This window comes from Anthonomus grandis, chromosome 2 (genome assembly GCF_022605725.1).
Source record: "Anthonomus grandis grandis chromosome 2, icAntGran1.3, whole genome shotgun sequence".
NCBI lineage: Eukaryota > Metazoa > Arthropoda > Insecta > Coleoptera > Curculionidae > Anthonomus > Anthonomus grandis.
The window spans coordinates 30,722,715-30,737,536 of NC_065547.1; the positions used below are offsets into that span (position 1 = coordinate 30,722,715).

Consider the following 14,822-nt stretch of genomic DNA (forward strand, 5'->3'; position numbering starts at 1 on the left):
ATGTTTATTGTTTGTATTATTTTTAGAGATTTAACCAGTAATAATATTACCGTATTAGACGAGTTATCGTTGGACCATCTCTCAAACTTAGAAGAGCTGTAAGTATTTTGACTCATTGAATATTTAATTTTAAGAATGGGTTTTCCCTTAAAACCTTTACGTTATTAATAACAGTCTTGGGATAAAATATATTTTAAGTCGACGAGTTTAATCTTATAAGTAATAATTCCAAAAACTCTTTAGAACTAATCATTTTAGGTATCTTAAAGTATATTAACACCTTTAAATAATTCTTTTGTTTTTTGTTTGGCAAGAAATATATGACATTTGACGGATTTGAAATAGTATAACCTCACATTTAGACCAATTTTGTTACTTGACGTGACATTATTTAATAAATTCTTTTAATTTTATCAAGTGAAGTTCTTTTTGATTTGACATGTACTTTTTATTTGCTTAAATCTCATTTTCTGATTGAATGTTCTAACGTTTTTCTTATTTTCAATTTAATTTATCGTTTTTTTCTTTTTTTGACAAGGGTGTATGACGATATTGTACACGTGTTAATTGACTTCCAAATACTTAATTTTTCTATTTAAAATCAAAATATAATTTATTAGCGCTTAGCAAAATGTTCAATTCTGGATCATTCTCATGTCAATAATGTGAATGCAACTTTAATTACTTTAATTTAGTTGACAGCTGACAGTATAATCTGACATTTGACAATGAAAAGTGACAACAATGTGGCGGTTCGCGATAGTATTTTACCAAGGTATTTGAAAGCGAATAAAAGTCTGGAACCTATTATCACGTAATATATAAAGTATTTATTTACTTTTTTTTAATCAAAATTGAAATTACACCTAAATGAAAAACACGTTATTATAATTCGGGAAGTAATGAGGGGCCTTAGAGCTGGGCTATAAGGTGCTATAAGGGCTATAAGGTGCCACAATACTGCCCTACTAGTGATGGAGTTAAAAAACACTTGCTTGCCAAACCTTAGTCATTCAAAAACAACATTGCTTAAACTAAATCACAATAAAGGTAATATAAAATCCTAATAAACATATTTTAAACATGCAAAAACAGCACTTTCTAATAAATCTATTTATCAATAATATATTTTTGATAATGTACATGTTTGTTTTTTAAGCATTCTCTTGATTTTGATAATTGAAGAGGTACAGTATGGGATCATGTAATGTGGGATCACTCGATAAAATAAACGCTGGTTTTAAACGATCTTTGGATATATTAGTTGCCTTAAAAAATACAACAATCTTTCTCAAATTGTTTAATAATAGGAAATGGGCGTAAAACAATGGCATCTTCACGTACAAAATCGTGAGTATATTTATCTTATTCATGAGATACATAAACTTTTGGTTTAGAGTGATTTCTATCTGGAATGGGTCTGATTTTTCCCATATTTCTTTTTAATTGTGATACGATAGAAACTGGGACGGAATTGACAGAAGTTTGAATGAATTTTCCATGTAAAGTCGAGCCATATACCATTTCAGTGGGTAATAAATTTATATCTTCCTTAAGTGTAAAATGAAGTTCCATTGAAACTGTTTCATTGAAGGATTTCTGTCCAACGTTCGTTGGCATGTGCCATTATTGCCGTTCTGAGGGTTTTGTGCCATCTTTCGATTTTGCAGTTTGGTTTGTGGATGATAAGGTGATGCGCGTACTCTAATTGAACTTAAAATGCAGGAAAGTGCTGTAAATATGGAATTCTCGAATTGACGTCCTTAAGCTGTGATTATACGTAGGGAGATGTCAAATCTACTAATCCAATTGGAATAAAGTGTTAAAGCAAATCAAATGTTTCTGCTGAAATATCTGCGATTTTAAACGCCTCTGTCCAACAAGCGAAACGGTCAATACATGTAAGACAATAAGTTCAGACTTTAGATAGAGGTAATGAACCTATTTCATATGTATAAATTACTATTTGAAATGTTTCATCTGCGGCTTCTAGTTTTTATGTGGTGTGTGACTATATTTATATGTTTTACATTTTTAGTACTTTATACATTCTCATGTCCATTCACGAATATCTTTATTCATTGATGGCCAAATAAAACGAAAGAAATAATATTTGTTTGTTGTTTTTATCCCTGGATGAAATGAATCATGAAATTTTTAAAAACTGAGCTTTCGCTAAGTCCGAGGAACAAAAGGTCGAACTTTGTCATTACTGCCATTACAATATACAGTGTGGCGACTTTAACTGGAATAAATTCAGTTAAAACTAATCAAATTTTATCTCGCAAAGTTCCTGAGACCCGTCGATTTTTGTTTATTTTTTTTCACATTTCAAGATAGTTTTTGTATTTTTTCACCTACAGGGGGGGTTCAAATTAACCCAAACTTTTTTTTTTTTCAAATGGAAAGCCACTTTTTTTAAACTCTCATTAAAAAGAGCCCTTTTTCCTGATTAAATTGCCTTATTTACTTTTGTGATTATCTAAAGGAGAAATACGAAAAAAAAAAACATTAAATTATTAAAAGTCTCGAAATATTTTGTGTTGGTAAATTTTTGGCGTGTTTGTTTATTTTATTGGTATTGAGACATTTCCTGACATGTTGTCACTGTTAAAGTGAATTTCAACCAGTTGTTAAATAAGTTAACTTATATTGAAAAAATGCCTTATTTATCCGAATCCCACAAGATTGAAATCTTAATCATGATTGGTTATGGGGACAGAAGTCGTACTCAGCTAGAGGTTGTCCACTTATTCAGGCAGAAATATCCAGATTTGCCACCTATTAACCAAGGTATGGTTAGTAAAATCGAAAGCAGATTTCGAGAAGTTGGGCACGTGAGGGATGTTTCAAGACAAAGGTCTTCTAAAATCGTTGAAAACACCCAATTAAATGTATTATTAGCGATGAAAGAAAATCCGGCAACTGCAGCCAGAAGAAGCTCGCGAAAACTCTATTGATCATAAATCTGTGCTAAAAATTTTAAAAAGTGCAAACAAACGACCTTATAAAATGCAACCCGTTCAAGAGTTATTGGAAGACGATCCAGATCGCAGAGTTCAGTTCTGTGAATTAATGATGAACGCCATTGACGAAAATCGCATATCTTCGGAGTGGATCCTTTTTTTGGCAAAAGGAAATTAGTAATTGCTGTCAATTTTTCTGCTAGAGGTTTAGTGCCTTCTACAGAAACTACAAAGCTTAAAAATCTGATTCGATGTTCACCAAAAATGTATTTAGAAATTTTAACACTAATACTAATTAATGGATAATAGTAATCCATAATACTAATACTTTGTTATTTAACTCTAGAATTAGCATCAACTGGTATCTAGTGGTAGGCCTTAAGTCTAGAGTTAACAAGATAGTTATTCTTTGTAACAAATGGGAAAAATCATGTATGTTTGGCATTAGGTATTTGTCTTCAATTGTGACTGGGTGAAGTTTGCGTTAATTTCCCACAGGTCTCCATTCACCCAATAGCCCTTGGTCTGGCCCAAGAACTACTGATATGTCGACATATACCTAAAATTAGATTTCCCTATTAAAAAAATTAAATTATATCTATTGTTTTATTGTGGTACATAAAAGTCAATGAAAATCTGAATAATGGATAAAGTCAGCACCAATAATAGCATGATCTATGTTAGTAACAATGAGATCAGTCTCTAAATTATTTGCTAAATCCAATATTGCCAATTTTATAAATGTACTGTAAATTAATATTTATTAAAATATATACTATAAATAAACTGTCTAGCGTAATAAATATGTCTACACCTTTAATTAGCCATTTTTTTTACAAATGATATATGACGTGAAAATTTTAAATTCAAGTAACAATTCAATTTTTCCTTTAATTGTTATTATTTTATTTACCTTAATTATAAACATTATTTTTATGAGCTGATTTTTGTATTAAAAATGAACAAAGTATAATTTATAAGCGCTTATTACTTGTGGCTCGTTATCTGTATAGTGTGCACGCACCTTTTGCACCCTTTATTATACGTGATAACTGACAGTCCATTCTGGCATTGGATAATGACATGTGACAACAATGATATAGTAGACTCTATATCGCTAACTCTAATTTTGCCAATGCTAATTTGATAAATGTGCTGTATATAAATATTTATTAATATATACTATAAATAAACGTAAGTTGTAAAAGTATGTTTACACCTTTAAATAGCCACTTTTAAATTTGAACAAGTGACATGTAACATTGACATTTTGGATTCAAGTAAATAATTTTTTTCGTTTAGATGCTATTAGTTTTTTCACCATAACGTCATCAATAAGTTTTTTAAATAAAAACCACTATCTTTTAATGTAGAATCAGAAATAACGCATATATATTTATTAAAATATCTGTAAATTAAGATAGGTGGGTTTACGTTTAAATTGCCATATTCTTTTTGACAAATGATATATGACGTTAATATTTTGAAGGATTTTTAAAATCAATTTCATAACTGAAAGATTGTTTTAGGAAGGAGATTATCTGTTACCACTTCCATCACTTGTGTAACTATTTTCACTTCAGAAATTTTAAGAAAACAACGAATGAATATGGTTTTATTACCTTGGCTACCTTGTTTTCATCAATAGTTCTTTTCTCTCTATTAATAGCGACTTGATTAATAGCTCTCATTTTTGACCATTTCAATTTTATAACATTATTTAAAATTTGAAAGTCATTTCATGCTTTTTGGAGATCTATTCCAATTGATTCCTGAAAAATGGTGTTAAATTTTTGTTTAATTATCAATTTATATTAACTGGAAATCAAATTCATATTAATGTTCATGCTGTTTTGATCAAACATTTCAAGCATTAAAAAACAATTCTAGGTCAAGGGAGTGAACTGCTGTTCACTACTTGTTAAACTATTTCGTCAATTCTAAATATGATTCTAGAGAAAATAATAGTTATTCTGCAGTTCCTGTTAATCATTTATCTAACATATGTTATAGACGTTTCTGGAATTTAAAACTCAACTAGTTAATTTGGGACTCGCAGGGATATATTCATCAGTTTTAATTGTTCTAAGACAGCCTTAAGGATAACATATTGTAAAGAATCAATTTCTGTACTAAATCCTCTCTTAAATACACTCTTTCTTAGCAACCCATTCAAATATATTAAGAACATTTCTCGAATTTGAAAAAGTTAAATTTTTGATTAATGTACATTTTTCAATTCAACTCCAGTTAATTACTAGAAATCAATTCCAACTAGAATTAAGAAATTGGTCCAGAAACTTGATTGACCGTAGACATTATACATTTCCAATCACTGCCGATTACACCGCGCCTACTATATCGCCAAGTCGCCAACTTTATTCTATGCTGATATTTTTCATTTTTGTTATTGTTCACTGTCATTGTCACTATTGTTCGATAAATGGCGCCATCAGAAGTAACTAGTTTTCCTCGTTTACACCTCAACTATAAAAAGTTTTTGAATTTGTTGAGCTTTTTAAGTTCGCTTAGAAGAAATTCAACGATTAAAAAAATCGTCGGTTGGTCTTATCGCGACCGTCACTTCACCCTAACGTGCCCTAATTGTATTCACCCTCGGTCGAGGATCATTATTCATAGAAATAATTCGCACCATAAGGACCTCGGAAGATATTGTTCGGCTCCTCCGAAAGTGACAGGCAAAAAAAGATTGATTTCCTGGTGATTTATCATCATCATCTCCCAACTAAGGGCTCTTTATCCTGACGAAAGTGTGAACGCGTATGTGTGTGACCCTCGTTTTAGAATCAATTATTAGCATGTTTTTTTTCTATGACAAATTGCTTTTTTTTTAGGATTATGTCCGACAATAGGTTAGAATTAATCCATCCAAAGGCGTTTACCAAAAATGGCCAAATGAAAAGACTGTAAGTATCCGACGAGATCCCTAAATAAGAAAAGTACAAGAAACGCAGCAAATAAATTATAATGTGCACCCACGCGCCCTCCTTTGATGTACGAATTTCGAAAGACCGTTTACCGAGTTAATTTTGCGGACAAATGAGGCACGACCGCGCCTCGTAAATTTACCCAAAAAACTAAATTAGAACCGCCATAATAAAGTTCATCCGTGCATTTCGGACGCCGAACATTTTCCATTCATTTACTTTATGGAACGGACGGATTTATGTTATATGAAGTGTTTTTGGTCCGCGGGAGCGTCCCGACTCGTTACCCAATTTAAATTTCGCGGGGCGTAATTAATTATTTACGAGCTGGCAACGGGGTATTAAACTTTTTAATAATAACGATCATCCGCCATTTTGAAACTGTCGATTTATATTGCCATGCCCAGCGACACTTCCGCGTTATGTTTCCTATTCCTTTCCTATTCCCAACCCAACCGAATCAACCAGTGGTTTTTTTTTCCTGGACATTCCTTTCATGGAGGCTTTCTTACCCCCTGTATGGTGGGATAAGCATCACGGTGCATGGTTATGCTTTTTTTTTTCTATCCTTTGGATTCCGTTCCTGGACGCTTTCCTTACGGGTGGTAGCTGAACCTATTCACCCCGGTAGCCAGGCCGTATGATGCCGAATGCATCGTGGGAGCAGCGTCGATTCGGAAACAGAGCTTCTAAATGAGCTGGCAAATTGCCTATTAGAGCAGAAGCGTTAACTAGAGCAAGAATTTTTTTTATGTTTGTTGTATGTTTTTTACCATAGTATGGGTCTCTTCCCTGGACCATTACCTACCGGTTGCTGGTGGTACATAATTTAAAAGTAAACATAATTTCTCATAAACTTTAAGTCACTTTCAGTATTTAGTAAATGATTAAAAAGCTTTCTGCTGCCGTATACAAAAAATGCCCTTGACTTCTCAGTTCTTAATAGGAAAAGGCAGAGAAAATGTGTTACGAAGATTGTACTCAAATGGAGAATTAAGCCCATGTTTGTGTTTTTTGTGAATAATGCAAGCTGTTGTCAATATAAACATGGAAAGCAAGACTAATATGGAATGCCTCAGAAAACGATCTCGACAAGTACGAAATGGACACCGTACAAATAGCGAATTGCCACTTTTCTAAAAAACAAATAATAAATTAAACAGATACTGGATACAAACCCACCAGAAGACAATTCCATACCTACAATAGGATTCAAGAAGAGCATGGTATGCATTCTTGGCCACAAAAAAGTCAAGGAAATTAGTAACTACTCTATAATGATAATAGTTTGGTGACAATTTTTTTTGCAAGCCAGAGATATGACCTTCGAATTTTAAAAGCTTATCAATCATCACACCCAAAAATTTGGTTGCAACAAACCGACTGATTGCTAGATCACACTTAAAAAATACAATTAAAGTTTTAGAGATGTTAAAAGCTAACTTGTTAGCATCAATACAAGCTTTTTCCAAAATAAACATGGAAGGCAAGGCTAAGCTAAATGCCTCAGAAAAATATCCCTGTAAGAAGTACGAAACGGACACGGTCCAAATAGCGAATTGCCTCCCTTCATAAGAAACAGTTAGATCCCTGTGATGGTAATTGTCATTCTTTCAGGGTCAATACCATGCCAAAGTATAGTATTATACTCAGCAAAAAGTCTAAAGTGAAAAATCTCCAGAAACAGGGGCAAAAAGGCAGAAGGACGGAGCTCTGGAGTACAGCAGCACTATTTGTGTTCTAGCAGAAAGAAAGGACCAAAACCAGTTAACTAAAATTCCTTTAAAAGCGTAGATCTCGATCTTCTGCAAAAGAATTTTAGGTTCTTGGCACAGTTCAGTTTTTTGTCCGGTCCTTGGACTCTTTGTTAACTTAGAAATACGATATATAATCCTTGCAGAGAAAACTTAAAAATACTTGTACATTAATACGTATATCAAAACACATATTAAGACTGAATAGCATTCAAATGTTCTACTTTGCCACATTTAATGAATTATCAAGTTTGGGAATATTTTTAAAGGCCACAAAAGAATCATCAAATGTATGCTGCGTTTGGGACCTAGCGACGCAGGGAGAACCTTGGGAGGCTGATCTTCATCGACATTTAAGAATGGATCTATGTCATATAAGAGGTCTAAGCACAAACATATGTCGTATTCTGCCGACCAAGGACTCCCAAGGATAACGACCAAGGATATGACCTCCCCTCAACTTAGGTACAACTTCGAACCGTCTTCATTAGAAGCGACTTATCTTGCCAGCTGTAAAAACCTCTGGGATTCCCAGGGTTCAATGTTATGTGGTTCAAAATAAAAACCGAAAGATCCACAAAGTAATTCTGCTTCCCTTACCGTCCACCCAGCATATACATACTATAGCAGGGTTTTCACCGACCTTGCCCATAAAATCGACGATCTCCAAGCAAACCATCCAAGTGCAGAAATTGTTCTTGCGGAAAACTTTAGCGTCCATAATGTCAACTGGTTAACGTATTCTAGCAGGACTGATGATGACGGGCGCCAAGCAGAAGACTTTGAGTCTGTCTACAGGGGAGCGAACCAAAATCCCTGATAGGTAGGAAGACCTTGCTAGCCCCCTGGATCTTTAAATAGAAACGAATCATCCATTTTTCTCTAAGAGACCAAACAAAAACAAAACAAAAAAAGTCACGGTCTCATGAAATCGATATAATTTTTTCAAAGCTACACGTGTTTCGCTCCTATCGGAGCATTATCAGGCCTAGACCTACACAGATCACATTACAACTCTCAAAAAGTAATTCATCTATAAGCTTCGGCCAGCGATAATTTCCTTCGTATTTGCGTGCATGCGTCATCCTTTACCCAATCAACATGTGATTGTTCTTTGCCTTTCCTATTCATTGGATCCCTTTCATCGAGACTTTTCTACTCCTTGCATCGCGGGAAAAGCGTTACCATGCATGTCGGCTTTAAGAATCCAGCAGGGTTCTCAAATGAGCTGATAAGAATTGACCATTGGAGCAAAAGAGTTAACTAGAGCAAGACAAAAAAGAAGCCGTCCCTAGATTTCCGTAACATCTTTTATCCAGTCAACACGTGATTCGTTGCCTGTCCCAAGACTTCCTCCCAACCCATTCCCAGACTTTTTTCCACCCTCAAGCGGAGGGTTAGCTGTTCCTATGTAATCCGGTAACCAGACCGGATGATCTCTGTGGAATCATGTGAAAAACAGATAACTTCGACCTCGACACTGAGAACCCCTAACCTCACTTCATGATGGGCATGGGTGTAAAAGCATGGATTAGAACTCCTCACGCAATATACATTTATGCTAGAGATGAGGAGACAGAAAGTGGGTTGGGTTGGGTTGAGACAAAGCAGCTTATACTATAACCCTATGTTGAGGGAACTTTTCTTGATAAAACTGAGGAGATACGAAAGAAAGGAAAAGAAAGCCATCCATAAATGTCGTTCAAGAAATCGTCAAATCAAATGTTAAAACGATCAAGGAGACTAGAGGTAAGGAGACTGATCTCCTCAAATGAGGTGACTCGTGTACAAAATTGAACGATAACGGTTATTAAGTACATCATCGAATCCGGATTTTTGTTTTAAGAAGAATAATACTTGTTTCATTCTTTCATTTGTTGCATTAAGGGAAGGCTTGTTGCTAAATGAGCTACAATCACCACTTCTTGTACTTTTTTGTGTAATTACTTTCAAACGAATTTTCATAAATTACCTTTTAAAAATCCTTTTTTTTGTAAACAGGATTTTACAAAATTGTGGACTCGAAGCGATTCCCTCCGAGGCCCTACTTCCTCTAGCGAAACTGCAAACGTTGTAAGTATCAATTTAGCGTTTAAGCGAGGGTAATGTCAAATTAAATTACCGTAAATTACCTTATTATTATCATCGATTTTTTCTTTCGTCGGTTTTCGCGGGCCATTGAAATTGTTTTTGTTAACAGATCATTAATTTTAGCAACGTGAAAATGCCAAAGGTTGCACAGGATGTCTCCATTAACAAGTGAATAAACCCATCGACAAACTGAAAGTCAATCGGAGTTCTCAATCAGTTTCTTATCCCTTAAAATATGCACATATTCCTCCAGACAGGAATAAATCGCGATATAAAAAAGTTTATTTCGGTGGCATATATCTTATCCGGTTGTCTTCTTCTTGGGGGGAGGACGGGATCGATAACTTCTCCGCTTCGAACAAATTTTTCATCCAAATCCTCCCTTTGTTAAGCAAGATATATGTGTATTAGGGCTTTTTTACTATTTCTGATTTATACCGGTCGAATACAGCGATCTCCATTTAGGAATTTTTTCTTTTGTAAATGATAATGTTCAAAAGAGAAATGACTTCACATATGCTTTGATAAATGACAATAATGGTATCAAATACTCCTTTAGACTAGTCAAAAACGTTACCAAATCTGTGGTAACGTTTGCCTTAAAGTTCAAGGTAGGCTCTGGGGTTATTGCTCCAATTTTATACTTCTCTAAGAAATTAGCCTTGAGTTAATATATGATTCGTTTCAGATGTGATGCTAAAACTTATAATTCTATTAAAAATGCAATTTTAGGTCGTCATTCTTTGACAGCTGATATTTCAGATGGGTTTTTGAAGTTAGTTTCTTCGCAGGAAAAGCGTCTTTAGCTTCCTGCGCAGAATTAACTGTCTGCATCAAGTGTCCACATCCGTACTGGCAATCCACGTTAAAATTAATTAGTTAAAAGGGGAATAATCTGTCATCTTTTTAGTTCAATGATAAATCTGTTACTATATAACAGCAAACGTTTACGTTAAGTGTTATAACATACGTAATAACAATATTGCGTCGTTTGATATCCCGTCTTTAACCCGTAATTTTTTTTCTTTCATTCTTCCTTTTTACGTCCCCCTGAGGCCGTCGATCTTTGGACTGTGAAGCTATGCCATGATACTGCATCTCGCTGTAGTTTGTATTGCAATGGAGCTTGCTTACCAAAATGTTATGTCGTACATAAAAATTAGAAGGGAAATATAGCTTGTTTTTAGGTTGTCAAGCAGGTGTCTTATTTTAAATGATTTTTGCATTCGAATTTGCATTTCAATGACTTGTGAGTATTCGGCTCTTTTCTCCTTCCCTTGATCCTGAAATTGTCTCCATCTATCTTATAAGATATCATAATTTGGGTAGGACAAGTCTCAGCTCAATACGAGAACTTATGGCATAAATGTTTCTATCCCTTACTTTATTTACTAGGTGGTCTACCGGTTTTCATAGGTTCTTTCCGGAGTCCAGAGATCCAGGCTTAGTGTTAAATCCTCGCTCTTCCATAGAATTCCCTCTCTCGAGTTTTGTTTTTCTGGAGGGCACAAGTAAATGTAGTAGCCTTTTGGTATTCTTTCTTGTATGATCTATCTATTTCCGCCTACCCGTCTTGAAGATGAATACTGAGCCCCATTTTCTCTGGCTCAACATGTTGTTATTTTCTTTCTTTTTCTAGATTTATTGTCACGAATTTAGTTTCTGTAATCTGTTTTTCCAGAGTATGGGAGAGGCGTAGTATGAATAAGTCGTCTATATAACGGCAGCCGTTTATATGAAGTGTTAACGTACGTAATATTTTTAATGCCTTTTTGACATTAACTTGTTTTTGTTAAAAAGTAGTTGGAATGAGACGGCGTTATTGACAGTTGATGTTTAAAATATTTTTTCGATAAAAGACTCCTCGCAGTAAAATCGTCTGTCAAATTATATCTTTAAGCCGACTCAGAAAACGTGACTATACCGCTGAAGCTTGTCATGGATGCTAAGTATTTACGTCAAGCGTCAACGTACCTAATGGCGTCCTGGCCACGTTAACAACAATTTTTTTTCATTAGAATTCGAGTAAAAACGGGCTTTACACATTATGAAACGCCTTTATTGATAGTTGAGACTTAAAATGAGTTTTCAATGAGAGGCTCCTCGCAGTAAAATTATTTGCCAAATGAATTGAATGCCTTTACGCAGAGTCAATGAAGTTTACTTTACATTTTGGTAGACGAATTCGCAACAACGGAATCGTATCTGTACCTACAGAATTTACGCATGATCGGCGATCCTTAGTCAAATACATATGTACTATTCCGGCGTTTTTGCTACGTTTTAATGAGTAACATCACAGAATATTATACCGAGAGGAGTTATTTAATACTTTAGATGATTTTAAAAATATTAAGCGTTTACGGCTTTCCAACCTTAGAGTTCTTAATATTTTGGAATCGTTAGAAGAGGCTTTGAAATTTGATAATGATTTACTTACAATTTACACGTGGTCTATGTTTCTCATGTCAAAAAAATACCCAAGCAACACATTCGTATGACATACAAATTAACTCACTCAATTCAGGCAAAGATTACAACGTATAAAATACTACAACGTATCGGCGTACATCGAGAAAATGAACTACTTTGCATTGTTAACGATTAAAAGAAATTTGGAGATGCCAAATATCTTGAACGAGACGACCTTAATCGAACGATTGTAAACATGAGTAGACACTCATGTTTAAACATCTGTATGTTTTAATCCTCGGTAACTTTGAGTTTTCCAATGATGGATGAAGCAGAATGATCGTACAACAAAATACCAGGGTGATAAAAATTAATTATCATGACTATCTCCAATTATATTACTCAATTTTCAGTACTGAATACTTGTCAAGTATAATGTTTTTGTATGATCTCAAGAACTACAAGCTGCTTTTTTAACGACAATTTTTATTTGTTATAAAACTGTAAACTGAAAAACATTAAATACAATATTTCTGTAGAAATTATTGTATTCACTGAAAGGAAAAAATGAGATTTTCAATCGAAACAAATACAAAATATAATTTATAACTGAATGTAAAAAATCGGGGTTTTTCAAAAAGTTTTCAGAGGTTGTCAAGCAAATGTATGTTCTTCATGCAAGAATAATGTTTAAAAACTTCAGATACACACTTAATGTATCATCAATATTTGCTAAATCTATAAAATAATAAGGAATTTTATAAATTTATTTTTCTCAATTTTCTTTTTTATTTAGACAAAATAATGGGCATAATTATATGTTGAGCAACTAATAAGAATTTACTCTAAATTTGCCTTACGACCAAAATACCATTTACTTTATTCTAACACAAAACCAATAAAGGATATTCATCAGTAATTGTAAGGAATACTACACACAAAGCAAAGTCTTAATCGTTTAGCGAAGGCTTGAATAACGGTTCAAATAAGAATTATAGTAATAGATGTTACACATGCAGGTATCAATCGTTTGAACAACATTGACACTTAAATAAAAAACACGTATTTTCTCAAAAGTTGTTCTATAACATATAGTAATATGAGACGAAAATCATTTTACGAAACACTACAAAGCTCGATTATTAAAAAAAATGGAAGGTGAGGGTGTCAGTCTGTTTGCTATGCTGCGTTACGAGATAAAGCAGAGATCAAAAACCTTAAAAAGTAGGAGTTTTTGATAAAAAAACTATGTGCAGTAAAAGCACCCTAGAACTATCAACAACAGCGCAAGATTGCGCATGAAGGACAAGCGTTTGCGTCAACTGGCAACGTACACTATAGCGACTTAAATGACTTGTAAGTCGAGAATTTACTTCTCTTGAAATAAATTTTCAAATTCTGTCGCTTTTTTATACCTCAGGCTTCTTGATCAGCTAACAGCCATTATTGCTGCCCTCGTTCTACTTTAAACGCCTCTTTAAATCGCCATTTCTCTTAAAATAAGCGACAGGCACTAACTAAGAACTCTGATAAATGTATTATTCGTTTGAGTTGCGTACAAGACATTACAGAATAAAACCTAAAATATAACTATTAAATATTACAACCTGATGGTGTTTTGAGAGCAAACTTTGAGAGATGTTGATGTCTCCGTAGACAAATTGTCAAAAACATAATCGAGTTCCTAAACGAAGACTCGTTTGAAAAGTTGCCGAACATGTGGAGTTTACGCGGGGACGGCAACCGTTTGCCTCATGTGCCGAGGGATGCTCTTACAATGTTGTTACACTTAAATGGCTTGTAAGTCAAAAATTGACTTTTTAGAGATAGAAAACTTTTTCTCATACGCTAGCCATTACATCTTAACGCGTTCCCTTTTAAACGCACCATTTTCTTTTGAAATAAGCGTAGCATTAACCAATTTCGCCTAAAACTTAACGCAGTAAAGGGTCGGTTAAATGCTTTTTGCATTTGAATTGCGTCTAAGACCTTACGGAACATCCTAAAAATGTAACTGTTGTTAAAATTTATAACCTTATTGTGTTTTGAGAGCAAACTTTGAAAGATGTTGACATCTCCGTAGACAAATCGGCAACAACATGATCGAATTCCTAGACGCAGACTCGTTTAAAACGTTGCCGAACCTGCGGAGTTTACGCATGGACGGCAACCGTTTGCGTCAAGTTCCGACGTCCGCGCTGGCGGCGTTGCCACGTTTAGAAGTGTTGTGAGTAATTCAACAAATGACGCGGTAGTTCGCATGGCTTAGTATTCATATTTATATCGTAGGCTGTTGATGCTTTCACTAATCGGCATGTCCAGGCTGTTATCATGTAATATTTAGGGGTTAAAAGAGGGTTATTTCGTTTTTTCAGACATTTGGGAAACAACCTTATTACTTCTATCAGTGCCAAATCATTCCCTGCCATGAATAAACTACTAGTTTTGTAAGTATTCACAGTGTTGTCGTTTCCCTGATATTTAATTTACAAATTTATTTGTTTCAGATTGCTCAAGAGAAATCAAATTGTCGATATTGAAGAAATGGCTTTTTCAAATTTAGGCTCTCTAAGGATATTGTAAGTATTTCTCGACTTTTAAAAGTAAATTGGCAATAGTATTTAAGTTGTAATAGGTGTGATCTCACTTTG

The 14,822-nt window shown here is 34.1% G+C and overlaps 1 protein-coding gene across 4 annotated transcripts in view; it reads left to right on the forward strand.

The window, feature by feature from the left end:
* The window catches only part of LOC126750198 (lutropin-choriogonadotropic hormone receptor), a 120,133-nt gene that overhangs the window by 60,781 nt on the left and 44,530 nt on the right, over window positions 1–14,822 (forward strand). Inside the window, exons 3-8 of one of the 4 annotated variants that reach the window (XM_050459731.1) lie at window positions 27–98; window positions 5,822–5,893; window positions 9,670–9,741; window positions 14,255–14,398; window positions 14,547–14,618; window positions 14,679–14,750. In XM_050459731.1, coding sequence (XP_050315688.1) covers window positions 27–98; window positions 5,822–5,893; window positions 9,670–9,741; window positions 14,255–14,398; window positions 14,547–14,618; window positions 14,679–14,750 — 504 coding nt within the window. Of the gene's footprint in view, window positions 1–26; window positions 99–1,031; window positions 1,051–5,821; window positions 5,894–9,669; window positions 9,742–14,254; window positions 14,399–14,546; window positions 14,619–14,678; window positions 14,751–14,822 lie in introns of those variants that run through there. The other 3 variants (XM_050459734.1, XM_050459732.1, XM_050459733.1) reach the window with 3 other exon arrangements.